Source organism: Cryptosporidium andersoni (assembly GCF_001865355.1).
Source record: "Cryptosporidium andersoni isolate 30847 chromosome Unknown contig_25, whole genome shotgun sequence".
Classification (NCBI taxonomy): Eukaryota; Apicomplexa; class Conoidasida; order Eucoccidiorida; family Cryptosporidiidae; genus Cryptosporidium; species Cryptosporidium andersoni.
The window spans coordinates 123,293-148,120 of NW_027122911.1; the positions used below are offsets into that span (position 1 = coordinate 123,293).

Sequence of the window (24,828 nt, forward strand, 5' to 3'; positions counted from 1 at the left end):
ATAGGTATATTTACATCTAATTGTTTCTTATACTTACCTCTTTATGACTCCCTGATTCAATTAAAGTACTACCCTCTGTATCTCCATCTCCAAGAACAAATAGACGATTGCAACTTCTTAAAGTAGATAACTTGTGGGCAACAAAAATTATTGTTTGTTTACCCTCCTTAATTATTTCATCTAGTGACTTTTGAATATACATTTCGCTTTGCAAATCAAGTGCTGATGTAATTTCATCCAATAGTAATATTGGGGCTTTTTGTAAAAGTGCCCTTGCTATTCCAATCCTTTGTTTTTGTCCACCTGAAAGTTCTAAACCCCCATTACCTACCTATAATTCGAAAAGTAAAATACATTTATTCAGTAGATAAGTATATTAATAAACTTACTATAGTTAAAAACCCATCAGGGAGTTTATCAACAAATTCCACAACATGAGCTTTTTCTGCAGCATCTAGGACTTCGTCAAAGTTTGCATCAAGATTCCCAAGCCTAATATTTTCTTCTATTGTACCTGTAAATAGTGCTACATCTTGAGGAATATATGCTATAAAAGATCTTAAATATCCTATATCAAAATCCTGTATATTTTGACCACCCAAGTAGATTACTCCATATTTTTCTCTGATAAGATTAGTATCTAAATATGTATTTTCAGGTTCTTTATATGGTTTCAAGTCTTCTACAGAGCCAAATTCCTTATCATATAGATCATAAAACCTCTCAATTAATTCTAAAATAGTGGTTTTTCCACAACCACTAGAACCAACAAAACCTACAACTTCTCCAGAGAGTATCTTAAATGATAAAGATGAAAGGATTAAACTAAATTTTTTATGTGAGTAACCAAAGTTTACATTTGAAAATTCTATACAATAATTAGATATTGGGATATTCATATTTATATTGATTTCATCTTGAATTTGCCTAATTTTTTTAGGTGAAATACTTTCAAATTTCCCCAGTAAAAGATTATAAAACAAAATCATATTAATTCTTGTATTATATATAAAAGATCTATATTTATTATGTCCCACTAATTTATTAACTTTATAAAATTTACTTAATCTATCCTCTAATCGAATAAAACTTCTGTGCTTAATTTTGGGTATTCTATCTATTATATCGAAGATCTCACATGCTGCTATTTTTGCTCTCTTCTTGTCAGTCCCATATATTTGAGATCTACATACTGATGCTGCTGCAAGTATTAAAGCCAGAATAGTTTGAATAATCTCCCCCTTTCCTAATTTCTGCTGCATAAGCATTTGAGCACCATACCATAGTGCAAATGTCTGAGCTGCATTCTGGGTTGCCTGACCCAAGCCCCAGAAAAAACCAACTAGAGAAACATCTATTAAACCTTTTAAATACTCATAACGAACACTTCTTCTATAATTTCGCATAAATACTGCTTGTAGATTATAGAGAATTATTGTTGTATGCATCTGCAGAATTTCCTGAAGATATAATATTGAATGTTGGTATTTTTTATATACAGGAATATCTTCACCTTTACCAGTATATCTATTTGTAGTTCTACGCATCATTTTAACTTGATAATAACCAGTTGGTATAAGTATTAAAAGAAATCCTGCCATTACAAGTGTTAATTCTATTGAACCAGTGAATGCTATAACAAATCCAAAAATTATTGTTGCAAGATTTTGAATACAGAGACCCAAGTTCTCACCAACTAATCCTTTAGCAAAAATAACATTTTCTGCAAGAATACTACATAGTTTGACTGGACTATTTACAAAGTTTTGATGAAAGGATATATCTTGAAATAACATAGAATAGAAACATTCAGCTCTTAATCTTTTAATAAGCCTCTCTCCAGCAATCTGCAAAAAATTATTCTGCAAAAAAGTGGTAATTAATATAGAAATTGCCAAAATTAATAAATATAGACTGTAAATTGATGTCTTAGAACGAACAGCAACCGCAGAATGTAATTCTGTTGCTGAAACATATTTACCAATCAAAAATGCCATTATTGGAAATGTTGAGCCTTGAGCTGCAGCTGCAACTGACCCAAAAAAGAGATATTTTAAATCTGGACTTATCAAAATAAACAATTTTTGTCTAGATACAATTGGTATTTTTACTTTAAAATTTTTAATATTTTCAACCATAATCTCTTTTGTCATATTGTAATAGTCCCTGGTTTCTTTATACTCTAGAAGATTTGTCCAATAGTCAAGCCTTACATCTAAATTTCCATTTATCTCTCCTAATGCAGTTGAATCATCTAATTGTTTATCTAAATATTGAGTTTTTAATTTTAGTAAAGTTCTATCATGCATAGAACTAGCCAATGATGTATATGTATAACTCGATTGTATAGAATTATATGGAATAATGTTGTCATCTACAGTAATTGATTCTACTAAATTTCTATATATTCCATCAGGTATGTTCATCAAATAATTATGTGAACCTTGTTCCATAATTACTACACCTTGATCTTGAGTTTTCTCTAGAATGAGAATTCTGTCAGCATGTCTTACTGTTTGTAATCTATGAGCAATTAAAATTACTGTGCTTCGTTTAAGTTTCAGATAACTTTCAAGTGAATCTTGTAATTTCATCTCTGTATGAATATCTAGTGCAGATGTAGCTTCATCAAATATAAATATTGGGGAATTACGTAGAATAGCTCTAGCAATACATAATCGTTGTTTTTGACCACCACTTAACTGATGCCCCCCACTACCAACTATAGTATCTAATCCATTTGGTAAATTATTAATAAATTCTGATGATAAAGAAATTTCTGTAGATCTAATAATATCAGAATCAGTAGAAAAAGGATTTCCATATGCTATATTTTGCCTTATTGAATCAAAAAACAAAGGAGTATGTTGTTGAACTACTGATATCTGATCACGTATAAAACTAGGATTGTAGCTCCGAATATCCTTATTATCAATTAGTATTGAACCACTATTTATATCAAATAATCTAGTAATGAGTTTAATAATACTAGATTTACCACAACCACTAGTACCTACAAAAGCTATAGTCTCCCCTGCCTCTATTTTTAAATTAAAATTCTTCAAAATATATTCACCATTTGGATAATAAAAATCAACATTACGAAATTCAATCTCACCTCTTAATTTTTTATGATTTATCTCAATTTCTTCATTTTCAGAATTTATAATAGATGATTCAAATAATACCTCCAATTCCTTCAATGCTGTTATACCTTTTACTAGACTTCCTATTGATGGTGCTGATTGGCCAAGTGCAATAGAAGCATTAGTTATAGAGAAAAATATACTAATTACATTAGCTACAGTGAAACATTTCAAATTATCCACTCCTTTACATCCTGATTCCATGGAATTAGCAATAATCTCTCCTCCATACCAAAAACCCAGGGAATATGAACCAAAAACAACAAAAGATACAATACCCATACCTAATGCAATAAATGATGATGCCCGAGTCCCTACAGACTCTACTTTTTTAATTAATTCATAATATTTCTCAAAAGTAATATTTTCAATTCTCAAAGATTGTACTGTTTTAATTTCCTTTAAAGCTTCGAAAGCAATAGCTCCAGATTGTGAGTAAACCTCTTGAGTAGTCTTACCCCAAATTTTGTGGATCTTTATAATTACAAATCCTACTACAGCAACAAAAGGAAGTGATGCTGACATAACTAGCGCCATCTTCCATCCTCTATAATAACCGACAACAAAGCCAAAAATAAATTGAGAAATATTAGAACATAAGAGTGACAATTTTAAACCATATCCTTCTCTTATAAGTACACAATTAGCAATAATTTTTGATGAAATTTTACCAGAGTCATTTTTACAAAACCAATTTTCATCCATTGAGCTTAAAGCTTTAAAACATGCTTTTTTCACATTTCTAACATAATATTCAGCCAAACCCTCAAATAATGATATTGAAACCCAAGTTGATACAGCTGCATTAAAAGTGACACCTACTAAACAATAAATGTAGATCATAAACTGATTTTGTTCGCTAATATCAGAATCTGGGCCTGGCATTGTCTGTAGAGCTAAACTAAAAAATAAAAGAAATACTGGTGGTGATAGACCACTAAGAGCACTAAATATTACACCTAATATGAATAATGGGATCTCTCTACTTGAACAATACTTTACATTCAAATTCAGCTTCTTATTTAAACCATCTTCTAAATTCTGATTCCCACTATCATTCCCAGATATATCTTCTGATATATTAGTATGAACTCTATTTTCACTCTTATTATTACTAATTTCCATCTTTCCCACTTCTCATTTCTTTAATTCTTAATACAAAACATGGTCAAGTGAAAGGGACGTGAAGGCGCGTTAGATATATTCAACATACTGATAAAAATTTAGATAACTAAAGATTAATTTCAATGTAGACTAATACAACAGTGATCTTAATCAAAATATCTCCTTTTGAAGTTTTCTTTATCTTCAGCATAATTTAGTATACGTTTCTAAAAATAAATAAATAAAAAAAGATAATAAATTAATAGTCAAAAAAAAATAAAAGATCCTACCTTATTCTCATAAATTGAATCAATTTGTTCATCTGAATCTTTAGCCAATTCTATTATTAAATGTCTCCCATATAAATGTGAATGTTGTAATTGCTCAAGTGCAGCAAGGGCTTCTAACTTCCCTAAAAACTCAACAAAACAATACCCTCTGTTAGTACCATTATATTTCTTTGGAATTCTTACAGATACAACAGAGCCAATAGCTCCAAATAAACTTTTTACATCATTTTTAGATGCTTGAAAAGGTAAATTTTTTATTAACAACTTATTTGAGATCTTTGATGTCTTCTTAACAATATTTGGGTCTAAATTAATTATACCATTTAATTTAGGCTTTGAATCTCGCTTTGACATACTTAATTGAATAATATGATCATCTATTACAGTCTCCTGCATCTTCTTAATACATTCCCTTGCATTTTCTATAGTATCAAATTCTAAAAATCCATATCCCATAGATAATTTTATTTGATTACCATCCTTATTAACAGTTTTTTTTATAATAGTTGATTTTCTAAATCCATTAATATTTCCAAATATTTTAAATAAACAATCTTCACTAGTCTTAAAATTTAAACCTTTTATAAAAATACAAGTCGTATCTTCCAGTTGTTCTGTTGTTGGGACTTCAAGCTTATTAAAGTCCTCAGTATCATGATTAGTTAAAAATATATTTATAGGTGCCCATTCTAAATATAGAGGAGCACTTTTAAAGCGACTAAATGCCAATTTTTTAAATGCAATAGCAGCAGATGAATCTTCTAAATATTGTACAATTGCTATAGTCCTACTTGGACTCAAACAAAGACGATTTATACTTCCATAAGGACTACAGATTTTTTGAAGATCATCAATAGTAGTATATTCTGAAGGAAGATGTTTTAAAATTATTGTATCACTACTACGAATAATATTTCTGTCTTTATTATCAAAAACTAATTTAGAATTGTAAAGATCTGTCCCTTTTGCTTCAAATGTCTTAACAGCAATACCCTCTTTACGTAACCATTCTTTTGTAGCTGAAATTACACTTGTTTCTGCCAAAGTAACTCTTACAGCCAAATCACTTGACTCTACATTAACTAAATCATGTTTTTCAATATTCATATTATCTGTAATAGCATCTACTGCTGAGTTTGCACTAACATATAAAAGATTCCACGTATGTTCATCTTCTGCTTGCTCTTTCTTCTTTAATATAGCTTTCCTTTTATAACTACTAAGGACACCAATATTTTTATGATTTATTTTATCTTGATTTAAATATTTTGGTTGATATTCTAAAGCAGGACTTACACGTATTATCCGACCTTGAAAAAGAGACATATGAGATTTTGATAGTGCCCGTACTGCATGTTCAGGAAAAGCAAACTGTACAAAACCACAACCTTTAGAAACCCCTGTTCTTTCTGATTTAACAATATGAGTACTTTTTACTTCTCCCCAAGTACTAAAGTATTCTATTAAGTCTTCTTCTGATGTTGAATAGGGAAAATTTAAAACCATTAGACGTCCACTTGATAAAGAATCACTATTATCTATTTTATCTTCAATATTCATCTTATTTTGCTCATCTATATTATCTAAATCTAATTCACTATTTAATTTTTTATCTTCATCTTTATTATTATTATTATCATCAATAGTATGTAATTTAATCCATTCTTTGTCATCTATATTATTTCTTTCAGATCTATCTAATTCTTCTATCCCAGTACTATCATCATCTGTAGATTCATCAAAAAATAGTGTATGCTTTCTTACTGTATTTACACCACATTTTGTTGGTTTAACATCTATCATTTCTGTAATACAATTATCTGTACCTTTCTTGTTTTGCATATTATTATTTGGAATATCTACACTATCTAACCAACTACGATTATTATTCTTTACTCTCATTAATTCTGTAAATTCTTTATCATTTGAACTTTTATTTATTATAAAATTCATTGATTCATTTTTGTTTGCTATTTCTTTTGTATTGTTCTTATTATCCTCCATATTTAATAAATTTCTTTGTGAATATCTACTTTTTGGGATTGGAATATCAGATGAACCAGGAGGTAGTGCAAATTCAACTGTAATACGTGATGTATCAATAAATGTTCCATTAAAATATTCTAATGCCTTCTCAGCATCTTCTGTGTTTAGAAATCCAACAAAACCAAATCTTCTACTCAAACCTATCTTCTTTGGATCCTTTGAATATTTCTTAGCAATTCTTACATCTGTTATAGTACAATTTATAGAAGAAAAATGTTCTCTTAATCTCTTTTCTGTTAAATAACCTGGTAAATTCTTAATAATGAGTCTTGTAGAACTCTTTTCATATCTATTCAAATCCTTTAAACAGTTGATATCATTAGAAATCTTATTTATATCCCTAGTTAGGCTCATATCTAATAAGAAATGTAAAAAAAAAACTGTCCTAATGGTATATAAATAATATTAAAGAAAAAAAAATATTGTGATATGGCGGGAAAATGTTATTGGATATAGCGTGATTTCTATTATTAAATTTATATAATCAGATTATTTTAAATTTCCTTTGTAGTTATAACTATATGTCAAAGATTCTATTCACTAAGTATTAGAAATCTTCTCAAAATTGTTTGAACAGAATAATTCATCTGCATTATTAAATATATGTGCATTTCGTATCTTAATACGTCGTCTTTTATTATCTGTCTGAATTTTACCCTCAGATTTATGAGAACGCCTTTTTGAATTTAATAATGAATTATTATTAGACCTATTTAAATCAAGTAGACACTTTACAGCTTTATCACCTTTTATTTGACGTATAATGCCTTCTAAATTTATACCTTTATTCTTAATTATAGATCTCCACGATTCCCTTATATCATTATCTATTTTTAATTCCTCGATATTCATATCCTCTGCTAAAGGATAAAGAACAATACCTTTTAAATTTGCACAAGCTTCACAAGGTCTTTGTGACCAAAGAGGACATCCAGGACCATTTGAATAACCAATACTACCATTTCCTCCATGTTTACAACGAATTCTACCAGCAACTTGTTGCTGTCTCAAACATCTTACTGTTCTTTTACTAATTAATGAACGTATCCAACGATCCATTAGAGAATTTGCCTAAAAAAAATTTATATATAAATGTTTGAAATCAAAAAATTAGACTAATATTCTTACCTTTAATAGTTCATCATCAATGCATAAACCATCATTATGACGTCTTACATATGCTAATAATTCAACCTCACTCTGAATATTTTCATATGGAGATTTATAACTATACTTTAAAGTATTCAAATCTAGAAATATTCTTTCATGATTATGTAGATTACTCCAGAATTCATGATCTGAGGGTAATAATACACCTTCTTTAATAAGTTGTGTTTGTAATTCCAATTTCTTCAAAGGTACTGGGCTTGATTGAAGAATATTTAATACTTTATGTAAAATATAAGATAGTGGCCTATCATCAATAGTATTTAAGGATGAATTGGAATTATTCATAACAAATTTCTTGTTAAGCTAATATTCAATTTAAAGGTTTGAAAACTATAATTGTGCATCTAAGCGCCTTATGATACTTAAGAGTGGAAATAGCTATAGGTATTTATAATATTTATAAGTCTAATAATCTTTTATTAAAGTTAAATTATTGATACTATATAATAATAACTTAAATATCCTATTTAAAAAAAAAAAAAAAACGGGTGTATTGTAATGATTTTTTTAATAAAAGGATTATAATAAATATAAAAGATGAGACGCCAACGTTAATACACTCCCATGATCATGTTCCACATACATTAGAATACTTATTTTTTTTTTTTTTTATAAATATACATATCCTATATATAAATTAAGTAAGATTTATATATATTAACTATTTTAAGAGTAAGGATATGTTAATATTTGAATTAAAATGTATTAATTGTAATTTGAAATATTAATATTGGAAATGACTTCATATTTACCACCTGACTTACTACCTGAAACACCTTTAACAAGGACACATTTGGTTTATGGACTTATTGCATTTAAAATTATTATATTTCTACTTATAGTGGGAATATTATTAATATCTATTTTATATAGTGATGATACTATAGTTATTGTGGAGAATTTTTCTAAAACAATTATAAATAATGGTTTACCAGGAACTATATTATATATTATTTCCTTTTCTATATTAACTTCTTTATTTTTTCCTATGGAACCATTAATTTTATCTACAGCATTTTTTTTATGCAAAATTTATGGTTCAAAATTGGGTATAATTATAACTCTATCAATGACACTTTGTGGTGCTGCATTAAGTGCATCATTATCAGTTTTTTTAACAAGATTTATATGTTATTCAGCAATAAAGTCTATTTTAGGTTCACATAATCTTTATATGGCACTAAATTCTACTGTAAAAGAACGTGGATTAACTTTTATAATATTTTTAAGATTATCACCAATTGTTCCCTTTACTATTAGCAATTATATATTAGGTTTGACTGATTTGAAATATGTTGATTTAATATTTGGTACTATTGGTTGTTTACCAAATCATTTAGCTTTAATAATATTAAGTTCATCTATATCTAACACTCGACACAATAAATGTATATTTTGTTACTCTTGGAAATATGGTATAATTGGATTGGTTGGACTTATTTTAACCCTTTTAACATTTCTCTATATAATTTTTGAGACTCGTCGTAGATTAACAAATATATTTGATGATGATCAATCTTATTCATTTCATTCTATTAATGACGAACCTCAATCTTTTGAATATGTAATACAGCCTTGTATTTTAAGGAATTTCGATAATCAATATATTGATTATAAATCTTAAATATAATTTTGATATTGTTCATATATATATATTATTTTTATTGCTCTATTTTAGTTTATATAAATATATATTTACCAATAAAGATATTACAACAATATATTTTAAAATAATTTAAATAATACAACACCTTAATAGGTTTATAATAATACTTATAAAATACTACTATTATTAAGAAATACTTTTATTATTAGTAACGATATATCTATATTTAATATTAATTACTGAAACACTCTAAACATTTCTTAAATTTGTAATATTAGATTTTAAAGTACGATAATATTTATTAAATTCACTTATGAGATATGCATTAATTTTCTAATAATTCAATAATAAATGGAAATATTAGATAAAGATAATATATTTTAATATTAAGTTTTGTTAGTTTAGTAAAAGATAGTATATAAAATTAAGATATATTAATTAGAATAATTGAAGTTGAAGATAGTATAATTAATAATATTAGAAATTAATTTTTTGTGGTACCAACTTCATTTTTTAGAATAATTTATTGTATAGTTCAATACTATATAAAATATATAATTAATTATTTTTTTTTTAAATTTAGATATTTACTAGAACAAGAAAGAAGATTATCTTTTTTTAAAATATATATGATTGTATTATAATTTAATTTATATGAAACAAAAGTTATATAATAATGTCTAAATATTTATTTACAAAAATTAATGTAATAAAAAACTTTTTTTATTTAGTAATTGACTACAATAGGTTAATCTATCAATTTTCTTTAATGATTAATTTAAAAAATTTTATTTATATATCAATATTTGATCTTTATATATTTCATATTAGTATTTTATATAATCTACAAATATAAATTCTTTTTAGATTATATTTTGTCAAGAGATAATAAAGAAATAAAATAGATTATATAATAACATAATATATAATAATTTGTATTTGATTAGACTTTAAATATTGGAATTAAAATAATATTTTCAATATAAGACAAAATTTTAAAATTATGAGAATATTGGGTGATCTTATATATTATAAGTAATATTTTAATCTAGAAACAAGTTTCTATTAAACTATTATTAATATTATATTAACTCAAAATATTAGATTTAGTCTATGTATATTTGAAGTTGTGAGTAATTATATGGAAGTAAATTTATAATATAGAAATCTTTTGAATTAATATAGAAGATCACTTTTATATTGGAATTGACTTTTTAAGTGTGTCATATTAAATCTATTTATTGATCAATCTATTAGAAATATGAAATTAAATAAATTGTGTTTAATAATTTATAATTGGGAATTTTGCCAAAATATTAAAAAGTAAAATATTATTTTTATATTAGAAAATCTTTTAATATTTTACTATATATAATTAACTTTTTATTTCATTAACTTAATTAAAAAAAAAAAAAGTTGGAAATAATTAAAAGTATTCATTATGTTAGAGTAGTAGAAAGGAGTTTCAATATATATAAGAAGTATAAATCTTTAATATTTAGTAAATAAAGTGGAATAGCTAATTTTATAACTTATAATAAGACCTAAATTAAATAATATAATTCATGTCTCATAAATGATTTCCCTTGGTAATCTGGTATATTTGGAAAAAATGGAACCAAAGCATCTTGACTACCAATATACAAGTTGTTGTATAATTTCCAATAAACGGTTCTAACCCTTCTAGCAGGGTGGAATAATCCCTGTAATAAATATAATAGAATAGTGCCAGGACCGACTGAAACTCTAAAAGCATCTATAGCTTCAAATACTGCCTGAATAAGATGAGGAGATGTCTCTAAAATATTTGGCCAAACATAATTTAATAGATGGATCAATGCATCATCACATCCTAATCCTGCTATTCCTAAAGCTAAATGTTTACAAGCCCAAGTTGCAGTTTGACGATGTACAGGATCTCTATCAGTTAAAGCAGATTCTAGTAATGGTGTAATTGCATAAACATAATTTTTTGACATTTCACGAATATATTCAAACATAAATGATAGAGTTTTAAGAACTCCATTTTGTACATTCAAATCTGGAATACGATATTCATTCATAAGAGCAGGTAAAACTGTATATGGCATACATATATCTGAAATAATTGCAATTGCAACAGTTGTACAAACTCTTAATTGACGTTCTTGTACCCTAAGATTGTTAAGTAATGTTACTAGAACATCATGAGGCCCTATTGTTTTTGCAATATAACCAAATGTATTAACAGTAGCTCTTCTAATAGATTTTTTATTAGCTCTTAAAGTATCTAATAAATCAAAACATATTCTATCCCATTCTTTTGGAGAAATAAGATCTCCACCACGATTAGCACAACATCCTATCAGATCTATTACATTTTCCTGAACTTTCTCATGCCTATTTTTAAGTATTGGAGTTAGTCTAGGCAATAGATCTTTTATTGGTGGACTCATTTTATCTATTCCAATAACATTGATAATTTCTTTCAATGCACCTATTATACTCCCTAATACTTCTGGATATTCTTCACCTAAATATTCATATAGGAATAAACCAATGTGACCTAACATCTCTTCTTCATCACACTGTTTCATTATTCCTACAATTCTTGCTATTAAATCTGCTGCCATCTGTCTAACCTTTGCAGATGGAGTATTAAGCCTCCATCTAATAATACATGATATTTGTGGTAAATAAGGTTTTGCAGCAGTTCCAAGTGAACTTAAAATACTTCCAAATGAATCGATAATAATTGTTGAATCATCATCTGTATGTTCTTGAAAAGCATATAAAATACCATCTATAAGAAGTTCTTGTAAACGATTATCAATATCTATAACTTTTGTTAAAGAGATCATTTTATTAATAGTTTCTAAGCCCATCTTCCTAAATGATTCATTACTATCTTTTAAATATTGAATTAAAAATTTTAAAATACATTCTGCACCAGTTTTTTGTGATATACTTACAGTTGTTTCTACTAATTGTTTATATGTACGCTTATCCAATGCATTCCTAGGTATCCATAAATTTGAAAAATATAATGGAATAATTTCTAATTTAAAATATTCAACTTCAACACCATTTGTTAATATACATTGTTGAATAACCTTCAATACTATTCTTTTCATCTCATCATCAGGGGTTGAAAATTCATTTACTAAAATTGGTGCAACTTCACTTGTATAATAATTAGCATGGTGGGCATCCATTAATGGAATTATCTGACCTATAGCCTTCAGAAATGCAGCTAATCCTTTTCCACGATATTCTTTTATACCTTTCCAAAGTGGTCTTAAAATATTATCAAAAGCTTCTATACCATATGGAGCTGAAGCTTCTGCTAATGCTGCTATACTTAATGCAGTGATCATTCTAACTTTCTGATTCTCATCTACTAAACCATGTGATATAATTTGAACTAAATTCTTTAAATGAGGTAATATAGCGCATCCCATAATTATCGCAATTTGCTGAACAATCTTAATCCCAGTATGTCTAGCTTGCCAACTCTTTTTACTTTGGCATACTGCTTGTAAAAAAATAATTAAAGAAGGTATCCCTAAAGCAGATGCAATTACTGCAAATGCTCTTGCTGTTGTATTACGTACATATTCATCTGGATGATCAATATCAGGACGCATTGTTGCAATCATTGTTGCTAAACCAACAGCTTTAGATAAATTTGAAATTATTTCACGTCCTTCCATTCTAGCATAATATTCTTGATCAATCAACATAGGTTCAATCACTACTAAAATTTTATGAACATATGGTCTTACAAGATCCTTTAATTTATATAGAATTTTGTCCATAGCTTTCACTAAAATATGTCTCTCCTGATCCTCTAATGTTGATAACATTAATAATGGTAGTATATTATTGAATAAAGGACCTGCCCCTAATTCTTTTGCATTCTCTGTTATATATCTCATTGCTTGTCTACGTTGTTGTGGGTTTCCATTTTTTAGCTTTAATAATGATGTTAATATCTGTCTTTCTTTAACCTCTTCTACAGATAAATCATCTTCTGATTCACTAGAAAAAAGTTTGGCAAAAAATGAATAATCTTCTGCTTTTAAGGCTAATTCTCCAAGTTCAGCATGATAAACTATTGTAGATGTACCTCCAATTAAAATATCATTGCTATGTTCATTTTTAGATTCAATTCCTGAAAATTCTGGAATTTCATAGAATTCTTGACCAAAATTATTTATCGAAGAATTTTTTAGTCGTCTTTCACGCAATATATCATATCCTTCTGGAGAATCTATTATCTCATAACCTTCCTTAGGCAAAATTCTATCTAATTCTTCATCTGTCCAAGGTTTATTACGTTCATATATTTCCTTTTGTAAACGATATTTTAAAATGTCATCTGGTGATAACTTTACACTTGAATTTATTCCAATCATATTATTATTTGAATTCAGTTCATTTGATTGACTTTTTAAGGGTATTAAATCCCATCTAGACCTTTTTACAGGTTCATTCTTGTAGTTATTCAGTAATTTATCATCTTTCACTACAATGTTATTCTTGATATCACCATCTTCAATGAATGGAATTACATCCCATCGTTTCCTTCTACTTGAGCTATTCTTATCATCATGAGAAATTTCTAACTTTGTGTCTTTTGTATCTTCAAAATCTATATCAGTAGAAATGGCATCTTGTTCAAATGTGGCTTTTGAATGCATAGAAAAGACTTAAAAAACAAAGAAAACGGGAAATGAGTAGCTAGAAAATAGGCGCATTTCCTCAGTGTATTAATTCAGTTACCTATTTTATTATTTATACTAGGAAGTAGTGAATCAATCTTGAATAAAATAGGATAATCATATCATAAGCTTATATAACACTAATTCTAACATATACCTGAGTTCATATTCCTTTCAATATTATCCTAAGATATCCTCTACTTATATACAGTGACATATTAATATATTATATATATTAAATATATGGGATCCACCCAGTATTATCCTTTTTTTCTTCTTTTCTTTTCTTCTCTTTCTTTTTTTCTCCTCTTTATTAATCTAGCTATAAGTTTAACTACTCTCAATTATCTCATCTACCTAATATCTTTGTGATATTTATAACAAAATTTCTCACTATTGTAATTTTAACTTAGAATTAAATATATCGTAAATTATTATAAATGTAGAATTTTATAAATTGATAAAAATAATTCATGCTTATAGTGTACTAGCGAACATCATGTATACCGTCTAGTATTAGTATTTATGATAATTACCTATAGATACAATAGATAATAGTAAGCTAGTTAAGAAAAACTAGTGGGGTATAGACCCCACTTCCCGCCTTGCATACATTCCATATGGAAACGTGCCTACTAAGATTTCATACGTAATTTTCATCTACAAGAGTGGGGTCTGTCAATGAAATATTGCTCTTCAAGTTTTTTCCGTGTGGTATATATTTGAAGTAGCTAATTATCTAAAGTAGTTAGACGATATTCAATACGAGTCGAATAAGATTCCATTAAGGTATGTTAATATATTACAAGAGAATATAATGTAAAATAGAATTATTAGAAATTGAAGTGACAAATTTGGGGACTTTATAGATAACTTTAAAGTATTCAGCATGAGAGAGATTATTCATATTCAAGGTGGCCAATGTGGCAATCAAATTGGTGCCAAATTTTGGGAAGTTATATCTGATGAGCATGGAATAGATCCGGTAAGTTTGTGCAATTTAAGATAATGTTTGTGTCTATGACTTGACTCTTTTTTTTTGCATATCCTTTAGTCAGGGACTTATCATGGAGAATCAGATTTGCAAATGGAACGTGTGAATGTATTTTACAATGAAGCAGCAGGTGGACGTTATGTACCTAGAGCAATACTAATGGATTTAGAACCTGGAACTATGGATTCAGTTCGTGCTGGGCCTTTTGGTTCATTATTTCGTCCTGATAATTTTATTTTTGGCCAGAGTGGAGCTGGTAATAATTGGGCAAAAGGTCACTATACAGAAGGTGCAGAGTTATTAGATGCTGTATTAGATGTTGTAAGGCATGAAGCTGAATCATGTGATTGCTTACAAGGATTTCAGATGACTCACTCCTTAGGAGGTGGTACAGGATCAGGGATGGGTACATTATTAGTTGGAAAGATTCATGAGGAATTTCCAGACCGTATAGTGCAAACATTTTCCGTTCTTCCATCTCCAAAAGTATCTGATACAGTTGTTGAGCCATATAATGCGACTCTTTCGATACATCAACTTGTTGAGAACTCTGATGCTGTACAAGTTGTTGACAATGAAGCTTTATATGATATTTGCTTCCGAACTTTAAAGTTGACAAATCCTTCTTATGGTGATTTGAATCACTTAGTATCAGTTGCTATGTCTGGCGTTACTTGTTGCTTACGTTTTCCTGGTCAATTGAATAGTGATTTAAGAAAGATGTGTGTGAATCTTGTACCTTTCCCACGATTACATTTCTTCATGATTGGTTTTGCTCCATTAACATCTCGTGGGTCGCAACAATATCGAGCTTTATCTGTTGCAGAGTTGACACAACAAATGTTTGATGCAAAAAATATGATGTGTGCATCTGATCCACGTCATGGGAGATATTTAACAGCTAGTGTAATGTTCCGTGGTAGAATGTCAACAAAAGAAGTTGATGAACAGATGTTATTAGTCCAAAATAGGAATTCTTCCTACTTTGTTGAATGGATTCCTAATAATATTAAATCATCTGTATGTGATATACCACCAAAGGGTCTTAAGATGGCCTCAACATTTGTGGGGAATTCTACGGCTATTCAGGAAATGTTTAGACGTATTGCAGAACAGTTTACATCAATGTTTCGTAGAAAAGCATTTTTACATTGGTTTACTGGTGAAGGGATGGATGAAATGGAGTTTACTGAGGCTGAGAGCAATATGAATGACTTAATTTCGGAATATCAACAATATCAAGATGTTCCAGTTGAGGAAGATGAATATCCAGAGGATGATCACCATCTTGATGGTTAATTTCAAAGATAATAGTAATTCTCTTTTCTTTAAACTAGGGAAGGGGGGAAGATATACAATACTAATACAAGTTATTTAATTATTGTACAGAGTTCTCTAAGTGTTATTAGTTCGGGGACATAATTTACAACATTACCTTTCCCTAGATATCTATTTAAATAGTATTGAATATTACAATTATCAAAGTTATTGGCACTTTGGTATTTGGTATCTATATTAAACTACTACATCATATGGCTTATCATTTTTCTCAGTTTCATTAATACACTGTTCTACATTTTCTAAAACTGCCTCAATTCTCTCTGTTTCTTGTATTATTTTGTATGATTCTCTTGTTATAGGAGTATAGGGATCTTTATGTTCACTTTGTTTATTTAAGTTATTAATTGATGTATTCATATAAAACCCAGCTTGCATTGCTATATTATCTTTAGGTAGGAGGCATCTTTTTCTTTTTATAAACCTTGAAACTGCATTCTCAACGATAAGGGAATTCATTTCATTTTGAGCTTCTATTGCATATGGATTCGGATCATCATATGCCCACTTCACATTAATATTATCACCACATCCATTACCAAGTTTTTGTCCATCCATTGCAATTTTGGCAAATTCTGCAGATGCTCTATAACTATAACGTATAAAAGCAATACTCTTATTTAGAATCACTCTAGAATATTCAATAGGTCCCCATATATTAAATTCTTTATTTATTTGGTCACTTATTATTTTATTATAATTCTCCTTTTGCCTATCTATAAATATCTCACCTATAAATATTGTTCTACTATCCTTCTTAAAACATCCAGCTCCACTCATATCATCTTTATGTTGTGCATGTCTCTCTCTTCCAAAAATATCATACATAGGTGAAAGACCATCGTCATCTTCACGTGTTGGTAAATGATGATAATATTTGCACGAGGCACCATTAGTACAGCATCCACGAGCAAAGTATAAACAAAATGAGGGTAAATTATTTCCTGGTTCAGTATCTGCTTTAGTCCATCCAATATCTTTAATTGGATTGCAACGTGTTTGAGCAGGTAATCTTGTACGTTTCGCATAATCATAAACATATCTTCCATACCAAATATTGTATTGTTCGCCTCCTTCTATATATGCAATATTCTGCTTAGAATTACATTGAACTCTTGCAGGACGGCCTAAATCAGTTACACTTGGTTTTTTATCATACTTTAAATACACTTCTGTTGTATTATCTGGCATATCCTCAAATATGCTTCATTTTCAACTCGTAGAAAAATCACTAACATATGGTCTCAGTACTGATTACTCCCGCGTACAACCAATTATACTCGTAGAGCTGCATCACGTGGAATATCTTCAAAGCATAATTTAATTTTTACGAAGATTATAAAAGATCAGGGCGAAATGGACGAAGATCAAGTGACCTTTAGTTTTGGATATAGTAAATTGGAAGTTATTGATGAACCAGAGAAAAATACTGACTCTGATCATATGAAACTTATTCCAACAAACTATTATATGGATCTTTTTTATAGCCAACTAGCATTTTCTTATTATAGCTCTTTGTATTTTCAATGGCTTCAATATTATTCGAAAATATTGAATAGAATTAAATTTAATAGTAGAGAATGTCAATTTGATATTTCAATATTTTCATTATTTAGACCTGTAACGGACCTCAATAAATATAATTCTTCTATATCTGAGGACTACGGAGATATGATATCATCTACTGATAATATATCATATAGATATTATTGTTGTGAACCACTATTGGCACAAATTTATGATTATTCACTAAAACCTTATAAAACTAAGCAACCATCTGAATTTACTTTATTAGGAATTTATGATAATGCAAATAACCAATTTGTATATCATAATGAAAGGAGATTTTCTAATAATCCATGGGAAAGGTATCATGTTGTAATATTTATTAAGATCTTGTTGATATTTTTATTTTTTGATGTATCTAGAGAGCTTTATGTTTCATTGTTCACATTTTACTTTTTATATGTTCATGGGATTTTCGATGATATACAAGAAATTTTGGAGAATTTGTCATCAGTTCATCCTATTGAAGTTACATTGGCTAATTTAAGAAGACAAAGATTTATGTCTGAAGGAGATCAATCAAACTTAAACCAAAATTTTGTCGATGACAATATTGAATTTACACAAGATTTTGAAGAGATACAAGATAAGGATATGATAACTGAAGATTCAGTATTTATTAAAAATGAATTTGAAGCAAATCAAGATTCTATTGAGTTTAGTGAATCTAATTTAAATATTGAAGAAACTGAAAATAATGAAATTCAGAAGATATCGGATGAGAGTTTACAAATAAAAGAAGCATCTAATGAATTGAACACCATAAACATACAAATATCTAATTGGACTAGGATTTTATATCAATCTATTTTTATGTATATTATGACTCTACTACCCTGGTGGAATCCTGACCCTGCATATTTGATATGAAGTTACATTTCTTCATTAAATAATGCTAAATCTATCTTATTTTCTCAGCAAAAGTTAGTTTATTTTTAATAATACTAATTAAAATAAATTTAATTATTTTATAATTATATTAATAATATGTGAAACCCTTGAGTAACTTCATACACTTATTAAATTTATATATGTATTTAAGTTAATTAGATAATAAATATAATACTTATATTTCATTGAATTTAAGATATTTAGATTTAAGAGATATTTTATTAATTCATGTATTACTGAAATAATTTGTAAAAGACCTTAATTACATGATTTATTCTTCAAAATATTAAGCTTCATTTTAACTTATTTGGTATATATTACAATATAATTAATATTATATGAGTAATGTCTTAATTATAATTACAATAGAAATAGATGTGACATTTTTTACTTTCTATCAAAAGTAAAAAATGACTTATTTTTCCAATACAATATACAAAAGTGATATATTTTACATTTGAGTTATATATATTTTCATTAATATTAATTATTACTATATAATACTTTTAAAAACTTATTAAGATCATTTATATTATAGAAATCCAGAAAGACACTTTAGTATTAGATGTGTGCTAAGCGTGGCATCATCTAAACAATGACACATCGTTTTATAAATATTTAGTGATTAATAGTTAAAAGATTCCCTAGTTACATTCAATTTATAACAAATTCATTGAAAACAAATTTTCTTTGGAATAATAATTATAGAAATAAAAAAGTTAACTTCTATAATCCTCCTTGGGCCTCTCAGCTATTTGAAGCTTTTCAAATACATCTCTCTAAATAATCAACAAATAAATAGGTAAATATAAGATACAAGTAAATTATATATTATTTATTCCAAAAGATATAACTCCTCAGACAAATAATTTAATCTATTTGTCCGTCAAATAGCATATATTTAGGATTTATTATAAGCGCATTATCTTCATTAATAATCAAGTTTTTAAGAGATTATTAATGCTATACTACGCTTGTATATATGAAATAAGATAAAGTAATACTAACCTCTAAACTCTTAGCTCCAATATCCATGCAAAATAGTATATTTGAATCTAATGTTTCAATAATAAAGGGCTTATTTTGATTTAATTGTTTAATAATCTCTATAGAAGGAGGATCACTACAACAATTTAGAAATTATACAGTACTCAAAAGAAAAGATATATTCCAAAATATTAATTACCTTTTAATAAGAAGTCCTCTTTGACAGATAACCATTATAGAGATATTTATATAATGAAATATAACACACCTAACAAGACGATAGTGTTTGCGGTAAGTGTTAATTTTAGAAATAAAGTGGAAAAGTAATTAGGAGAGCTCATGTTATTTTTGAAATAACATCTTGAACAATATCTTCATCGAAAAAAGAATCTTTTTTCTTAGATTCCTTATTATTACTACTAGATTGAAGTTTTGATCTATAGCTATGACTTTGAATCCTTAGACTTTCAAAAGTATCTCTGGTTTTACTTGACTTTGTATCTTTGTTATCTGCAGCAATATTTTTGCTATGTCCTTTACTTTCTAGTATTGTCAATTGCCTCCAATTTCTCATTACTTTTTGTTTTTTAGGATGTGATATTGCTTGAATCCACATTTTTTCACTTGCACTATTTGGACAAATAAATATCAAAACTTTACTAGGTGTCATTATTTCAAATCCCCTAATCTTTCCATTACATTTAAGATGTTCTAGAGCATTGTTTTTATTGAGTGATTCTTGATCTGCAATTTTACCAATATAAAATAGTTGTTTCTCAAATGTTCCATTTTGGATTATATTATCATTTGTAAGCTTGACAATTAAAGTACAAAAGTGCTCTAATACTACATATTCATCCTGTAAAATATTACGGGATATTGCAGCTTCAAAGTTTAAAAATGGTATTATTACCAGAGTAGGATAAGCTAATAATAAAACAACTTTTTTAAATGCACGAGTTCCTTCAAGCCCCCTGACAAGTAATACTTCAGCATTAGTAACATAAGATTTACCTATTCTTAATTTGGGATCTAAATTCAGTTCATTTTTATGTTTTTTACAAGTTCGCAATTGATTTAATCTTTCTTTTCTAATAGATAACAGATCAGGTATATTCTTTACATCATCTGAAGAATGCATATCTCTAGTCAATAGAAGCAATTTTTCCCTATTATTACTAATTATTTCTGGAGGAACTTCTGAGGATGGTATATTACAGCTTGGATCTATAATAGGCTCTAAAGATTCCTTTTTATGGTGAATTACCTTGTTCTTTGTATCTTCACTAAGTAATTTCGCAATACCAATACTAGCAATTGAATCTTGTAGTTCTTGATTGTCTCCTCTTAGCATAGATACCCATCTCTCAGCTACTTTAAATGTTGAACATGAAAATACCCAAGAATAAAGAGTTTCTCCACAGCTCACTTCACAAACTTCAAAACCTTCATTTATTGGCTGCCAGGTTGTTGATTTTCTACTTAAATATGAAGATAGTTCTTTTGTAATTGAATCTTCATGTATTGTGTGTATTCTGATACCTGGCTGTCTAATATCTGTAATGAATAGTGCATCTACAGGTTTTTCTATAGTTCCCATTTTTAAATTAATAAGAACAGTTTGTTTTTCCTTAATTATAGATGGATATTCTACAATTTCCTCTAAAGATGAATCCAAATCTTTCTTATTTAGTTTTGGGTGTGATAAAAGTATACTTTGTATCCCTTCATTATCCAGTTCAGAAGAATTATGATCTTGTAATTCTTGAGAATTATTATTACTATAATCATAAAGCAACATAAATGGAAAGCATAATTTCAAAGTAATAGGTTTTAAGCAATCTTGAATAGTTTTATCTTGTTGACCTTTATCAGATAATTTAATGCATGATGCCATTAAGATACCCTTAAGATGTACATAAGCCTCAAAATACTCTTTTGTATTAGGTATGTCAGATTTCAATAAATAATTTCTTTCTAAATATTCGTCCCTTCCTACGGTTGTTATTTCTAACTCTTTATTGGACTTGAGCCCATTTTGAAGGGAAACTTGATCTTCAGATAAAGATCCATCACTTATCTTATCAATTATATCCAAATTTTGTATACTTTTCAACGATTTTAACTTATTATCATTATGTATACCTAGCCACTCTTTGAAACTTACTAGATCATTTGAGTGTTTTTTTAAAATATTGTTAGACTTTTGTTTAGCCTTTACTGGGGGTTTTTCTACTACATTATTGGTATTATGAACAGCTTTAGAAGGATTACTTCTCAAATTTACATTCTTATTTTCTTTTATTTTATTTGTTATTATTTTATGTATACGGATATCTTGAAGTTTTACTTGATTTTCTTTTTTAACTGAAGCTTTAAAGTAATCTAATTTAATAGTATCAACGACAGATATATCACCAGATACTATTGTACAGATAGCTTCAGAAATATTTATAGCATTATTTAAGTGTTTTTGAATATAAACTTGAGTATCTTGCAAAACTTCAAGTACTGCAAAGTTATTTAAGTTCCAGTATGGAACGCTAAGGTGCTGTAATTCAGGAACTAGTACCTTATAAGTTGAGTCTAATGTTCCTTTAACAATACTACTAATTCTTACATACCTATTTAAAGTATGGCTAGGCACATCTTCTGAGATTTGAAGTAAAATACTAGATTCACCACAAATACGAATTAACAAATTGTGAAGGTCATCACAACTCTTAGATATATTTTTACCACCTAAGCTAACTTTATCACTCAATAGTTTCAATTCTGCATGTAAAAGATCCTGCTCTGCAATAATCGCATTTATTAAGGCTTTTTGAGCATCTTCTACATTTAACAAATTACTTTGAAATGTGTTTTTTCTTTGGGATGCTAATGCAGATACTTCAGTTATTTTTTGCCTCAAAATAAAAGCAGAAGATTTCAAAAATGACAAACATTCTAAAAGCCTTTTTTTAACCCTTGGTATTGCCTCTGGAAGAGTCAAAATAAAATGAGATTCATGGCTATCCATAATAATACAAGTCTCGCATATAAGTTTGTAATTACAATTTGTGCAGCAGTATGCCAAATCTTTATTAGTATGTATCTTACATTTTATATTAAGGTCTGATGGATTTACAGATTTATTTGCATTCATTAATGTAGAATTTTGAATTGAAGTAATAGAGTGTAGTGTACTTTTTGCATGAGTCATTGCTACACAAGTACCACAGTAGAAACAAATACAAGTACTGCAATAAACAGTACCTTGAGTAACCCAACAGTGCATACATAATCTATCCTTCATTTCTGAAGGGATTGTATCTATGCTTTCATCATAACTTTCTTTTGTTTCTCTCATTCCTGGGAAATATGAGCTTTTTAATGTAACTTTTACACCTCTACATATATATTAAACAATATTTCTCATCTAACTTAAATCAATATATTGTATACAATCATATTCTAGTAGTAATTTATTTACTTGAATTTATTCAAATATTCAACCCACAAGTTAAACAACTAAAAAGTTGCTATAAGCACTAGCAAAACGTCCTGTCTAAGTTAGACCTAACTCTTCATGTAAACCTAAAGGAATCAAAGTACACAAACTTCATTTCCTTCCCTTAAAGAATAAATTCAAATTATATAAAAATCACTAGATTCTAAGCCAATCTTAGATTGAGCAACTATTGCATACTTTCCAGTAGCTATTCTATTAGATTTACACACAATCCATTTAAGAACTTTCCTATTATTTAGGCTCGACATGTTAATGCCACATGAGTCTAAATATGCATGGTTTCTAGATTCAAAATTCTCTATCTCCTGTATTAAGATTTGATTATGAGGGACAGTATTCCATGAATGATCAATATTAGGAGTCATTTGTTTGTTATATGAAGGTAATATAAAATTTTTATCTACTGTATCATTTGGTAAAGATACTTTCTGTAACATTAAAGTGTTTTGATTCTGATCTAGTATATTTGAGGGTTTCAAGGATGATATTGTAATAATGCTCATATCTTCAATATGGCAAATATAACGCAAAATTCTTGCGATTATCTGAATAATATCTCGTACTGACTTTTCTTTAATATTTTTGTCCTGGAAAAAACGATGAGGACCAAGTATTGATGTTATGGAATCAATTATAACCAATCTTATTCTTGAATTATTTCTTCTATTAAATATAGGAATATTATATAATAACTTGATTAATTCATTAGTATCTTGTATAGTTGTGACATGTATATTTGATAAAAGAACCCCTGTATCATCACTTAATTCTGAAGTTCCTTGTGTTGCTTGAGTATTTACCAATTCTCCAAATACTTTCTGAAAACATTTCTTTATATATATAGAATCAAATCCACTACTTGTAGTTTGGATATATAATGTTTTATCTACTATTTGTTTGGATTTATAAGAATATAGATTATTTGATCTCCCACCCATTGTATTTGCAATAATCCAATGGCAAATACGACGAATAATGTGTATATTAGGCCCAAATAAGTCGATAACTTCCCCATAAAAGAAACCTCCATCAAATAAATTAGTTAGAGATTCTTCACCAAGCTTTATTGGAGCCTTTAATACTGAAGTATTCCACGAACTTGATGAGTTCCAGTTGTTTCTTGCTCTTCTTAATAATTCTGTACCTGTCATAAATCCCAAATCAGACTTATTTGAATGAATATATTTATTTGGAGCAAGTATTATATTTATTAAGTTTCTTAGAATAGATCTACAACTCTTATAAATATCAGAACACTGCTTCTTTGATAAACCTTTCTGGTGAAGATTATCTAATAATATCTGAGGTATTGTATAAACCCTATTTAGTTTAAGTATATCCTTAGTTTTATCATCTATATCCAGTAAATTATATATTATATCGCTACCTGATAATTCTTCATTCATTATTGTATGTAGTTTATTATTATCTTGAAAATACCACGTTAATCATTCCTAGCGGTTTTTATAGCAT

The 24,828-nt window shown here is 27.9% G+C and overlaps 10 protein-coding genes across 10 annotated transcripts; 3 read left to right on the forward strand and 7 right to left on the reverse strand.

Annotated features, from left to right (window-relative positions):
• Positions 1-16: 16 nt before the first annotated feature.
• On the reverse strand, positions 17-4,271 carry cand_018510 (ABC transporter family protein; the record flags this gene model as incomplete). Its single annotated transcript, XM_067212084.1, has 2 exons — positions 17-331; positions 390-4,271. The coding sequence occupies 2 exons, from the start codon at positions 4,269-4,271 to the stop codon at positions 17-19; spliced, it is 4,197 nt and encodes a 1,398-aa protein (XP_067066381.1).
• Positions 4,272-4,417: 146 nt separating this feature from the next.
• cand_018520 (multiple RNA-binding domain-containing protein 1) lies at positions 4,418-6,940 on the reverse strand (the record flags this gene model as incomplete). The annotated part of the gene is given in 3 exon segments (XM_067212085.1): positions 4,418-4,477; positions 4,541-4,845; positions 4,861-6,940. The coding sequence occupies 3 exon segments, from the start codon at positions 6,938-6,940 to the stop codon at positions 4,418-4,420; spliced, it is 2,445 nt and encodes an 814-aa protein (XP_067066382.1).
• Positions 6,941-7,126: 186 nt separating this feature from the next.
• cand_018530 (uncharacterized protein) lies at positions 7,127-8,041 on the reverse strand (the record flags this gene model as incomplete). Its single annotated transcript, XM_067212086.1, has 2 exons — positions 7,127-7,657; positions 7,715-8,041. 2 exons carry the CDS (start codon positions 8,039-8,041, stop codon positions 7,127-7,129), a joined length of 858 nt encoding a protein of 285 aa, XP_067066383.1.
• Positions 8,042-8,492: 451 nt separating this feature from the next.
• Positions 8,493-9,380, forward strand: cand_018540 (uncharacterized protein; the record flags this gene model as incomplete). Its single annotated transcript, XM_067212087.1, has 1 exon — positions 8,493-9,380. One exon carries the CDS (start codon positions 8,493-8,495, stop codon positions 9,378-9,380), a length of 888 nt encoding a protein of 295 aa, XP_067066384.1.
• Positions 9,381-10,906: 1,526 nt separating this feature from the next.
• On the reverse strand, positions 10,907-14,044 carry cand_018550 (HEAT repeat family protein; the record flags this gene model as incomplete). The annotated part of the gene is made up of 1 exon (XM_067212088.1): positions 10,907-14,044. The coding sequence occupies one exon, from the start codon at positions 14,042-14,044 to the stop codon at positions 10,907-10,909; it is 3,138 nt and encodes a 1,045-aa protein (XP_067066385.1).
• A 910-nt stretch (positions 14,045-14,954) lies between these two features.
• cand_018560 (tubulin beta chain) lies at positions 14,955-16,358 on the forward strand (the record flags this gene model as incomplete). Its single annotated transcript, XM_067212089.1, has 2 exons — positions 14,955-15,050; positions 15,120-16,358. The coding sequence occupies 2 exons, from the start codon at positions 14,955-14,957 to the stop codon at positions 16,356-16,358; spliced, it is 1,335 nt and encodes a 444-aa protein (XP_067066386.1).
• Positions 16,359-16,574: 216 nt separating this feature from the next.
• cand_018570 (uncharacterized protein) lies at positions 16,575-17,588 on the reverse strand (the record flags this gene model as incomplete). The annotated part of the gene is made up of 1 exon (XM_067212090.1): positions 16,575-17,588. One exon carries the CDS (start codon positions 17,586-17,588, stop codon positions 16,575-16,577), a length of 1,014 nt encoding a protein of 337 aa, XP_067066387.1.
• Positions 17,589-17,753: 165 nt separating this feature from the next.
• On the forward strand, positions 17,754-18,833 carry cand_018580 (uncharacterized protein; the record flags this gene model as incomplete). Its single annotated transcript, XM_067212091.1, has 1 exon — positions 17,754-18,833. One exon carries the CDS (start codon positions 17,754-17,756, stop codon positions 18,831-18,833), a length of 1,080 nt encoding a protein of 359 aa, XP_067066388.1.
• A 1,345-nt stretch (positions 18,834-20,178) lies between these two features.
• Positions 20,179-23,193, reverse strand: cand_018590 (uncharacterized protein; the record flags this gene model as incomplete). The annotated part of the gene is made up of 1 exon (XM_067212092.1): positions 20,179-23,193. The coding sequence occupies one exon, from the start codon at positions 23,191-23,193 to the stop codon at positions 20,179-20,181; it is 3,015 nt and encodes a 1,004-aa protein (XP_067066389.1).
• Positions 23,194-23,471: 278 nt separating this feature from the next.
• On the reverse strand, positions 23,472-24,761 carry cand_018600 (uncharacterized protein; the record flags this gene model as incomplete). The annotated part of the gene is made up of 1 exon (XM_067212093.1): positions 23,472-24,761. The coding sequence occupies one exon, from the start codon at positions 24,759-24,761 to the stop codon at positions 23,472-23,474; it is 1,290 nt and encodes a 429-aa protein (XP_067066390.1).
• Positions 24,762-24,828: the final 67 nt, after the last annotated feature.